Source organism: Myotis yumanensis, unplaced genomic scaffold (assembly GCF_028538775.1).
Source record: "Myotis yumanensis isolate MYYU_CA2020_CCGP unplaced genomic scaffold, mMyoYum1.0.hap1 SCAF_12, whole genome shotgun sequence".
Lineage (NCBI taxonomy): Eukaryota > Metazoa > Chordata > Mammalia > Chiroptera > Vespertilionidae > Myotis > Myotis yumanensis.
In genome coordinates, this window is record NW_027223763.1 from 19,400,127 (window position 1) to 19,411,814 (window position 11,688).

General features: G+C 49.8%; 1 protein-coding gene across 1 annotated transcript; it reads left to right on the forward strand.

Annotated features, from left to right (window-relative positions):
* Positions 1-613: 613 nt before the first annotated feature.
* On the forward strand, positions 614-1,858 carry ACTL7B (actin like 7B). Its single transcript, XM_070430093.1, has one exon. The coding sequence runs from the start codon at positions 614-616 to the stop codon at positions 1,856-1,858; it is 1,245 nt and encodes a 414-aa protein (XP_070286194.1).
* Positions 1,859-11,688: the final 9,830 nt, after the last annotated feature.

An 11,688-nucleotide genomic window follows, 5' to 3' on the forward strand; every position in this document is an offset into this window, starting at 1 on the left:
GTCACCAGCAGACTGTACAGGCTGGACCCACCACAACCCCTTTAAATGTTGGAGGAATGAAAGTGCTGTTGGGGCCCTCACACTCTTTAGGAGACTTGGTGCATTGAAGTTGCATGAACTTGGGTTAAAGTACAAACACTCCAAGAGCTGTCTGTTCATGGGCAAGTCATTGGAATTCTGAGCCTGATTTCCTCAGCTCTGCCTACCTCGTGGGATTCTGTGAAATAACAAGTGAGGTGTCCGGTGCAGTGCCTGGCTTACTGTCAGGGCTCACATATGCATCACCCTTGCAGCCAAGAAGCAGAGGAAGCAAAGGTGTCCAGTCAGTGAGCAGGAGAATAGGAACAGGGAAGTAAGGGAGTAGGAGCAGAAACCTCTGAGACCCCAGTGTGCTGGCCACTTAGTATGTCCTGAGCAAAGTCAAGTTAGGCAGATGGGGTGGGACGGCAGATCATGGGTGCCAAGGCCAAGCCTCCCCTGACAGCTGGAATGGACCAGCCTCCAGTGACATCACAATCCTGAGTGGCCGCTGAGGCACTGCTGGAGGTGGACCCTCATTTCTCTCCACTGAGCTCTAGGATGTGGAAGCGAGAAAGGTGAGCAAGGAAGGCAGATGGCAACGAGGAACAGCTCAAGCCCCATGCCCACGGGCACGGCTCAGGGTGACCCTGGAGAGGCAGGAACGCTGTCAGCTCCAGATACTGGCATTCGGGACAGAAGTTCAGCCACTCAGCTGAAGACGAAGCCCAAGTATGTGCGCAGGGTCAAGGCGCTCATCATCGACCTGGGCTCGCAGTACTGTAAGTGTGGCTACGCAGGAGAGCCGAGGCCCACCTACTTCATCTCCTCCACAGTGGGCAAGTGCTGCTCCCAGGTGGGCGACGCCCGCAAGAATACCTATGTGGGCCACGAGCTGCTCGCCGTGGAGGCACCGCTGAAGCTGGTTAACCCTCTAAAGTACGGCGTTGTGGTGGACTGGGACTGCGTCCAGAGCATCTGGGAGTACATCTTCTTCACGGCCATGAGGATCCTCCCCGAGGAGCATGCCGTGCTGGTCTCCGACCCCCCGCTCAGCCCCAGCAGCAACCGGGAGAAGTATGCGGAGCTCTTGTTCGAGACCTTTGGCACCCCCGCCATGCATGTGACATCCCAGTCGCTGCTGTCCATCTACTCCTATGGCAGGACCACGGGAATGGTGGTGGAGTGCGGGCACGGCGTCTCGAACGTGGTCCCCATCTCAGAGGGCAACGTGCTGCCGGGCCTGGCACGCCGCGCCGACTACGCCGGGGGCGACCTCACCAACTACCTGCTGCAGCTGCTCAACGAGGTGGGCCACAAGTTCACGGACGACCACCTGCACATCGTGGAGCACATCAAGAAGACATGCTGCTACTCGGCCTTGCAGCCCGAGAAGGAGGTCTGCCTGGCCCTGGAGGAGCTGCGCGTGGACTACGAGCTCCCCGATGGCAAGGTCATCACCATTGGCCATGAGCGCTTCCAGTGCGCCGAGATGCTCTTCAAGCCCACGCTGGTGGGCAGCAGCCTGCCCGGCCTCCCCGCGCTCACAGCCACTTGCCTGGGCCACTGCCAGGAGGCGGGCTTGAAGGAGGAGATGGCCGCCAACGTGCTGCTGTGTGGCGGCTGCACCATGCTGGACGGCTTCCCCGAGCGCTTCCAGAGGGAGCTGAGCCTCCTGTGCCCCGGGGACAGCCCCACCGTGGCTGCGGCTCCTGAGAGGAAGAGCTCCGTGTGGACCGGTGGCTCCATCCTGGCCTCCCTGCAGGCCTTCCAGCAGCTCTGGGTCAGCAAGGAAGAGTTTGAGGAGCGGGGCAGTGCAGCCATCTACACCAAGTGCTGAGTGCGGCCCGCCAGGCCAGGCCTCGTGGGCAGTCGACCCGAGGCCACTCTATACATTTACAGAGTTTCGCATAAACATTTAACACAACGGCTCTTGTCCAGTCTGGGTTTCTTGCTTTAGTCTGATAACAGGAGTTGGGTTTAGAGGTAGCAGCACCTTTTGCTCTGCTGGGTGGGGAGCAGCAGGGGTGGGAGGCCCCTGTCCTCATGAGGGTGACATCATCTCAGAGCCCCAAGTATGGCTTCTTGTTCCATTAGCTCCTCAGGGTTCAAAACCCAATTCAGCAGACACATGGCTTGCTCATCTGTCCAGGGACCACGTGGGACATGAAGGCTTGGATTAAGGGACTAGCTTGGGTGATGTAAAGTGGTGGGGGGACCCTCATAAGCTGGTGTTGACTTCATCTCCTGTCACCTGCCCATAGCTGCATCATTGCTTGATTACCCCTGGCCCCCTCCTGCCCTCCCCTCACTGCCTGCCCTCTTCAGAGGTGTAGCCCATAGGTGTGCATCTCCTGATTGGGCGGGGCCATTTCTACCCGTTCGCCTTCCAACTTCAGCCAAAATTGCAGCTGTTTCTGCAGTCACTGAATCCAGATGTCAGAGAAACCAGAGGGTCCTTTGGAAATCACGTGGTTCTCTCCCTCCTGTAGAGGTGAGGAAACAGGACCGGGAGGATGGGGGTCATGGCAGTTGATGAGTCCAGGTCTCCTGACCCAGGGCGTAATTATTTCCAGAAGGGCAAACACAGTTACTTTAGCTTGGGCTGCTATAAAAAAAATACCACAGACCAGGTGGCTTATAAACAGTAGAAATTTATTTCTTATAATTTTGGAGACTGGAAGTCCAAGATTAGGGTGCCAGAATGGCAGGGTTTTGGTGAAGGCCCTCTTCTGGGTTGCAGACTGCTGACATCTTGCTGTGTTCTCACATGGTGGAAGGGATGAGGGATATCTCTGGGGCCTCTTCAGCACTAATCCCATTCCTGAGGGCTCTACTCTCATGATCTAATCATCCCCCAAAGGCCCCACCTAATATCATCACCTTGGGCATTGGGTTCTCAACATATGAATTTGGGGGGAGGAAGTGGGAGACACACGTTCAACCTATAGTAATGATTTCTTTTGTAAAATCTATTTGTATTGATTTCAGAGATGAAGAAAGAGGAAGAGATAGAAACATCAATGATGGGAAAGAATTATTGATCGGCTGCCTCCTGCATGTCCCCTACTGAGGATCGAGCACACAACCTGGGCATGTCCCCTGACCAGGAATCAAACCGTTACCTCCTGGTTCATAGGTCTATGCTCAACCACTGGACCACACCAGTCAGGCTAGCAATGATTCTTAATGATTAGTAATCATTAAGCACTCACCAAGCATCTACTATGGCTGAGGCCCAGAGCTGGAGACCAAGAAATAACCAGAATGTGGCCCTTCCCTTGTAATCACTCAGACCCAGCCAGTAGGGATTCAGTGGACAGCACAATGGTAAGGAGACGAGGCCTGAGCTCAGTGTTCTTGGGGTGGGAAGGTGGAGGTGGTGTGTTGGAAAGCTGTAAATGGAGAAGTGCTAGACGTGGTGGCCAGTTAGTGACTTTGGGGCTGAGGGAGAAGTTTCTGAGTCTTGTGAGATTTCAGCTGATGATTGACTATCCACCACCCTCACCTCCTGATGGAACCTGTGACCACGGGCCCATCACCAGATGTCCATGGGAATCACACACTGGTGAGCTGTGTGACCTGATGGGCTACCACATGTCTCTGAGCCACCTCTGACCTTAGACCTGCTTGGGGGCACTTTGAGGTGCCTCTGTCCTGGGCCCTGTACTGGAGGCTGCAGGCTTGGGAAAGAAGCAGACACAGGCTTAAACGCCTAGCCCAGTGGTCGGCAAACTGCAGCTTGCGAGTCACATGCGGCTCACGAGCCACATGCGGCTCTTTGGCCCCTTGAATGTGACTCTTCCACAAAATACCACGTGCGGGCGCGCATGTACAGTGTGATTGAAACTTCGTGGCCCATGCGCAGAAGTCTGAGAGCCCCTGAGCTGGCAGGAACTTAGGCTCTTTCCAGTAGAGAGGGGTGCAGACTGGCGGCCTTTAGGCTGATGGTGCCAGTAGACACATCTTGTTTGGCCAGAACAGCATATAAGTTTTTTTCTTGAATGCAATTTTTTGCAGGGGGGCCTACATCCTTCAGGTTGCCAAAGTCTCTACTACCCCAATGTCTTCATATATACTGGGGGCTTCAGCCTCATTTGCTTAATTAGGCAGCATTCATTCTATTGGTTGCAACCTAAGAACCGCTGAGCAGTACTAATCCTAAAAACCTGATGAGGTACAGACAGGGAAACAGAGGCTTATAGAGGGGAAAGGGATGTGCCCCAAATCACACAGGCAGAAAGTCAGAGCTGCAGGTGAACCCTCTTCCACATGCTGGGCTTGAAGAGGCGGTGCTGGCACAGGGTAGGTAGGGGAGCCTATGAAGACCAGGTATGAACCTTGCCTGCGACCCTCTGTCCCTCCCCTAAACCTCGAGACATGCTCAGGCCCAGCTAACATTCCCCAGGTGGAACCTACCGTTCCTGCCTCCATTTCCCCTCATTCCTTCCCCACAACTCCCAGTTTCTTTATGGGCATCAGATGTGGTCCAGGGCTGACTGCCACGTGAGGAGCATGTGATTTAAGCTAAGCCAATCAGAGCAGCCCATCTGTTGGCCACATGATTGGCCAGGGGTGAGCATGTGACTTCAGTGCACGGGTGCAGAAGGAATCCCAGGCTTTTTACTTGGAAGGTGGACATAAGATTGGGGCGTGTGGCCTCTCACTGTTGCAACCACAGTTGGTACCAGGACGGGAGCCAGCTGGAAGCTGACCCACCAAGGAGTGTAAAACTCAGCCGGTACTCTGACGACAGTGACCTCGGAGTGAAACCGCGCCTAGGGCGCCCTCTCCTGTCAGACCTTGTGTTTCCGCCAGTCCTCGCCTTCACCCTCATGGCTCACCAGGTAAGTGTGAGTCCGCCGCTTGCAGCTGAGCACTTTGTAACTGCGTCTGTTTCTTTCTCAACAATGGTATTCCGCCCGAGCAGTTTCCGATGCAGAGGGACCAGACTTGGAGAGGCCTCTTAATTGAAATATTAAGGCCAACGTTTCATTTATTTGCCAACAAGAAAGCTACTACACATGATGAATTTTTATCAAGGTATTAGAGAGTGTCAGATATCACACTAACGCTCAAGTACAGAAACCTAGCTAAGAGGTGGTCCTGTTCTCTTGTTTAGATTTTTGTTCTGGAGGTTGGACTTGGAGCCTCTTAAGGGCAGGAGCTTTGATTTCCTTGTCTTAGCCTTCTTCGTGCCCAGTGCAGACCCTGGCACAGGGTGGATGCTTAGTGCGTGCCAACTGAAACCACCTACTCCCAGTCTGTGAGGCAGAAGTCACAGTGTTTTCTCCCATCTATATGTATAAAAGCCTGATATGCAAAGTGCCCCCTCAGGAGTTTGATCGCTTGCTATGACGTGTGCTGACCACCAGGGGGCCTCTAGTATTACAGATGAGGAAACCCGAGGTCTGGAGAGGTTAAGAATCTTGTCCACGTTCACCCACCTGGGAAACCAGTCTTGTGCTAAATCAGAGTTTTGTGATTCCAAAATGCCTCTTTGCCCTGTTGCCTCTCTTTCTGAAAATTATCGATCTGTTTTACAAAAAAAAAGACGTAAAAAATGCTTTCTAGTCATGAATAACAAGTATGATGTAACTTCATAATCAGCTTGAGGTATGAAAGTTAAGAATGCCAGTGTTTTAGCAAAGGAGAGACTTATCTTGCCCCAGATTTCCAGACACATAAGTAAGCAAGGATTAGGGTGACCTTGTGGTGAAGTCCTACCATTTGGACGTGGCAGGAGGCCCGTTGTCCTCACTGTCTCTGTGGACAGCCTGATTTCTCTCCCCCAAGTGTTTATTTACCGTTTTCTCTAAGAGTTATCTGCATAAAGTGGGCTTAAGCAACTAATGAATTACAGTGGGGCCTTGACTTACGAGTGTCCCGACTAACGAGTTTTTTGAGATACCAGCTGTCTCTCGGCAGATTTTTTGCATTGATAGAGTAATTTGAGTTAACGAGCTCCTTAATGAGCTCGGTCTCTGAACGAATTAAACTCGTAAGTCAAGGCCCCACTGTAGTTTAATGGCAATACCAACCAGTAATGGTGTTCTATTTGATGAAAGGTGCTGCTTTTTTTTTTTTTTTTTTTTTTTAATATTCTACATTTTCTTGGAATGTAGTGGTTCCTAACCAGTGGGAAGAGGGGAGTGTGGGGTATTGTGCTGGGACTAGTTCTAAAGGCTTGTGAGAGCCTGCTTTTAGTATTCAGGAATCTTGCAAGCCAATTGTTAAACCAGCAAGAATTACAAATCATGTCCCCCTAACCCTGAGAATTTGTTTAAAGGGGGGACAGGGGAGATGGAGAAAAATGGTGGGCAACAAAACCATCCGGGAGCTATTTCCAAACCCAACCCAACCCAACCCGTGTGTACCTTCTTCCCCAGAGGGAATCAGTAGACTGGGAAGCACCGAGGACTGTGATTGGTGAGTCCCCAGGTGGTTCTTATAGACGCTCTAGTGAAGAAGGCGCTCAAAGAGTGCTGGCGCGTACTGAGCACCGTGCGAGTGTTCAGAGTGAACCAGAAGCCGCGGCACTGAGGCTAAGCGGCTGCTCCTTTGGGTCAGAATGTCTGTCACCGCCTATCTAAGCTCCACTCATCCTTCAAGGTGCCGATGCACGGCTGTGGCTTTGCACGGCTGCCTTGGCTGTCATTGTCCACCCCCCTGGTGGAAAGGACGGAGACTGTGTCTTTCCCTCTTCCTGTTCCTGGGCAAGCTTGGACGTGGCACAGGTGCCCGGGGAAGGTATGCTGCATTTGTTGCTCCTAGGCTTCTTGCTTTGTATTTCCTAGTTCTTGCCTTTTTGTTGTTCTTTCTTCCCAGAACTCGGCAGGATCCCTGGTTCTTAACCCTTCAACCCTGGCTGCCTGTCAGAATCACCTGGGGAGCTTTTTAAAAATCCTGATGCCCAAGCTCACTCCCAGTCAAATCAGAATGTCTGGGGGGGGGGGGGGGGGGGGTGGAGGGGGAGCACCAGTGATTCTGATGTGCCCCTCAGGTGAGACCCGCTGCTGGGGGAAGCCTCAGGGCCCTTCATCGTGTTTCATTTTCACGGTCAGGAATGCCAAACAGCCACTAGGCAGTGCTCAGTGTAGAACAGTGTTCTTTTCCTGAGGTAGAGCTCTAGAATCTGCCAATGTTCTGAGCCTTTAGCGTTCCAGAGGCCATGACACTGCTTCTGAAAGAAGTTCTAGCCCTCTGGGCTTCTTCTGCATTGGCACAAATACGTAAAATAACAATTAGGAACCAAATGAGTCACAGAAGAAGCAATAGAACTCTGCTTCATGAGTTCTGGCAAAGTTAGGCAAGAAAACGGTGCTTTAAGGATGCCTCTTGGGTAATTGCACAGAGACTGAGCATTACCTCCCTGGTTTCAGACAGGAAGTGTCCAGCAGAGAAAACCATGAGAACCAGAAATGGATCAACAAGATCTTGCATGACTGACTCCAGACCCACAGGCTTGAGAACACCCCTCCCACTTTTTTCTGGCCAAATAAGTGGATATGGAGTTGAATTCAACCAAGTCCCCTTTGCTAACTAAAACAAAGGCAGCTTGGGACATTTCCGTGGCTCTAAGCACTTTCTATCTTCTTGAGGGGACCAGGCCTCTACCCTCACCGGGGGTGTGTGTGCATACAGACATACATACATGTACACACACCACAGAGCCTGCAGGCTGCTTAGAGCAGTGGTCGGCAAACTGCGGCTCGCGAGCCACATGCGGTTCTTTGGCCCCTTGAGTGTGGCTCTTCCACAAAATACCGACTTCTGTGCATGGGCCACGAAGTTTCAATCGCACTGTACGTGCGCGCCCACACGTGGTATTTTGTGGAAAAGCCACACTCAAGGGGCCAAAGAGCCTCATGTGGCTCACAAGCCGCAGTTTGCCGACCACTGGCTTAGGGGAATGCCTTTCTTTGTTAAGGGCATTCAAACAATGGAGGGCAAAGTTCTCTTCTTGGCCTTGTGGTTCTCAAATTTTGTTTTATGTTTGAATCACCTGGGGAGCTTTGAAAAATCCTAATAGCAAGGACTTCTGGTTCTGCCAAGATGGAGAAGCCTTATTCTGTCAGGTCCTCCCTCTTACAACTAAAAACCCCTGGATGTTGGCAAAAATGCTCTCCTTGACCAAACTCTAGCCAGGCTCCTCTGAGCCCCTTCTCAGGTAGGCCTCAACCTTGACCCATAAAGACTTGAACAAACACTAACATAGTGTCTAACAGCTCAAGGCTACGTCCCTAGGATGACTCTATCACTCCTTAAAGTGACTGCCTGAGAAACGCAAAGATGCCAAAGGAACTTACTGTTTGTTCCGGCCAACATCTGAAGGAAGATGGGGTCCCTGTCCCTCCTCCCCCCCCCCCCCCCCACTCCCCCCACCCCCCGCATCTGTGGGAGGGGAGGAGCCTACCTGCGTCCTGCTGTTTGTAATTTTTCACTTCCCTGACTCTACTGAGCCTCTGCTCACGCCACCCCCAGGCCTCATTCTCCCTTTAAAATGCCCAGTCATCTCTGTATAAAGTGAAGTGGAACTCCCTTCCCTGCTGTAGTGGTATTTACCACTTTGACTAGTATCCAGCTTTATCTTTGATAACACAACAGGTAAGCATGAGAAAACTCCAAAAAGTGAAAGATGTGCTCAGAGCAAGTTGTCATAACCTTTAGAAATTAATTATATTAACTGTATTTTTAATTTTTTTTGTAAGATTCCCAAGTGCCAGAGCATCAAGAGCACAAAAAATAAGAAAATAAAGTTAATATAATTGGCCCTGCAATGAATGGGTTGGCCCTGCCAAAACGAACACAGAATCTAAGGACACACAGAATAGGTTTTCATGGGGCTGAGGGAGGAGTTGCTCTCCCATCCCGCCCTCCCACTCCGTGGAAGTAGGTCCATGCTCAGAGTCCCCCAGTGGGTAGTGTTGGGGGGGTCAGAGTCAAGCTGTGCCTCCATCCCCACCCAGCAGCAACGGGGCAGAGTAAGGGGATGAGAGATGGGGCTAATTGGTACTTTCCTCCCTCTTCCTCACCTCTGGGGACAGTGGGGCTCAGTGGGGAGCTGATCTTCTACCCAATTGGAGGCAAGTAATTTGTGGATATCAACAATCTGATTTAAAGTTTATATGGAAAGTTAAAAGACCCAGAATAGCCAACACAACACTAAAGAAGTTGGAAGACTGACACTAAATGACTCAAAGACTTACTATGAAACTATAATGAAGAAGACAGTGTGATATTGGTGAAAGAACATTCAGTAGCGAGAGCTCCAAGATAGACTCACACAAATGTAATCAATGGATGGTTGACAAGGGAGTAAAGGCAATTCAATAGAGAAAGGATAATCTTTTTAATAAATGGAGTTTGAACAATTGGAAATCCTTTTGCAAAAAATTAAACCCAGACACAGACTTTATCTTTCACTCATTAACTCAAAATGGATCATTGACCTAAATTTAGAATGCAAAACTATAAGACTTCTAGAACATAACATGGGAGAAAAATGAATTGATAACTTGGACTGAATTAAAATGAAAAACTTCTGCTCCATGAAAGACACTATTAAGAGAATGAAAAGATAAGCCACAGAATGGGAAAAAAATACTTGCAAAACACATCTGATAAAGGGTTTGTATCCAAAGAACTCTTAAACTCAACAATGATAAAATAAACACCAGTTTAAAAACAGGCAAAAGATCTGGACAAACATTTCACCCAAGAAGAATACAGATGGCAAATAAGCATGTACAAAATGCTCATCCCGCCCTAACCGGTTTGGCTCAGTGGATAGAGTGTCAGCCCGTGGACTGAAGGGCCCTGGGTTTGATTCTGGTCAAGAGCATGCACCTTGGTAGTGGGCTTGTCCCCAGTGGGAGCATGCGGGAGGCAGCCGATCGATGTTTCTCTCATTGATGTTTCTAACTCTCTATCCCTCTCCCTTCCTCTCTGTAAAATCAATAAAATATGTTTAAAAAAATGCTCATCCTGCATAAAAGATGCAAAATGGTACATCCACCCTGAAAGGGAATTTGGAAGGTTATTTTAATTTTACCAAGTTAAAATATTCTTACCATGTGATCCAGTAATCACACGCCTACGTATTTACACATTTGAATTGAAACTTAAAAACCTACACACGAATGTTTATAGCAATTCTGTTCATAAAACTGGAAGCAACTGAGATATTCTTAAAAAGGTAAATGGATAAATGGTGGTACATCTGTACAATGGAACATTATTGATAAATAAAAGCTATGGACTTGAGTTAATGTGTCAGCACTGGTTTATTAATAATAACAAAAGCACCACGCTAATGCAAGATGTCAGTATTAGGGGAAACATAATGGGCACAGGAGAAACGAATGAGAAGGACAGAGCTGTCTTTTCCCTGCAGTGACTGCTGAAGTGTTCCAAACAAGAGCAGACAAGCAAAGGTCATGGGCAGCTGGGGAACTGGAACAGGGAGTCTGGAAAATGATCTGGTCAAAATGTTTTGAAATGAGAAAACAGAGGCCTAGGGTCGGGAAGTGACCTGCCCACGTACATAGCTGGTGATTGGAGGAGCTGAGACCATTGGGAGATTTCCCAACATCTGGTCCTGCACCCTCTCCATACCATTGGAACTGCTAGTTCAGCTACGTGCAGTGGGGCACATCCAAAGCCCTTGCACTGTGTGCTCTTTAATCCTTTAAGATTCATTTAAAGAGGAACAGACAAGTCTGCAGATGCCAGTGACCTGGCAGGAGCACACTCCTTGCAGGAACAATGTTACTGTGCTCCCTCTGCAAAGATCAGGCATGCGTCATCTCCCGTAACAGCCAAGCCATATGGACATAGCTCTCTCTCCTGATACTGGGGGGGGAAGAGGGGGTGGAAAGTCCCCCCACATCAAACCCATATCTTCAGAAGAGACGGCTGGTAATCTGGGAAGAGCTCCCTTTTGAGGCCCAGCTTTTCCATTAGCATTAGGAAGCCCAAGTGGCCATTTATATCTCACCAGCAGGTCTGACGGCACTGATGAGCCTTCCCCCAACCAAGGCCCAATTTAGTAAATGGCAAAGGCTTACAGCTAGACGAAGAACAAGCCGAGCTTCTTGTTGAAGACGAGCAAAGCGGAAGGAAGGCTGTGGCAGAGAATGATAGTTGTCCAGCAAAAAGACATTTCCTTGATAGGATTTTTATGTGGACAGGTGGCGACTATACTTACCAGCCTCCCTGTAGCTAAGTGTGGCCATGTGACTAAATTCAGGCCAACGATATGTGAATGGAAGTGCTATATGCAACTTCTGGGTCACCTGCAATTTAAAGGAAGATGTCTTTAAAGGGAGCAACTCTGCCTTTCCTGTTCCCTTGAGCCGGAACATGGATGTTCCTGTGACCCAGCCTTGACCGTGCAGACAAGGAGAATGCCCTGGGTGATGGCAATACAATCAGTGGAAGGCACCCGGGTTCCTGAATGGCTGCACCAACCTGGACCTCGAGCCATGAGTGACAGAAACAAATCTCCATGGTCTTTAAATATTTTGGGGGGTCTTTTGGGTGTAGAAGCTTTCCTCTGACATAATGAGGAGAGCACAATAGGAAGTGGATGGTATTTTGAGCAAAACTGGGAGGACTATAGGGCAGAGCAGGTATAGAGTCCCATTCTTTGGGAGAATGAGCTGTTCT

What these genes read in the sequence shown, in the direction of transcription:
- ACTL7B (XM_070430093.1), top strand. Translation starts at nt 614, where the DNA reads ATGGCAACGAGGAACAGCTCAAGCCCCATGCCCACGGGCACGGCTCAG.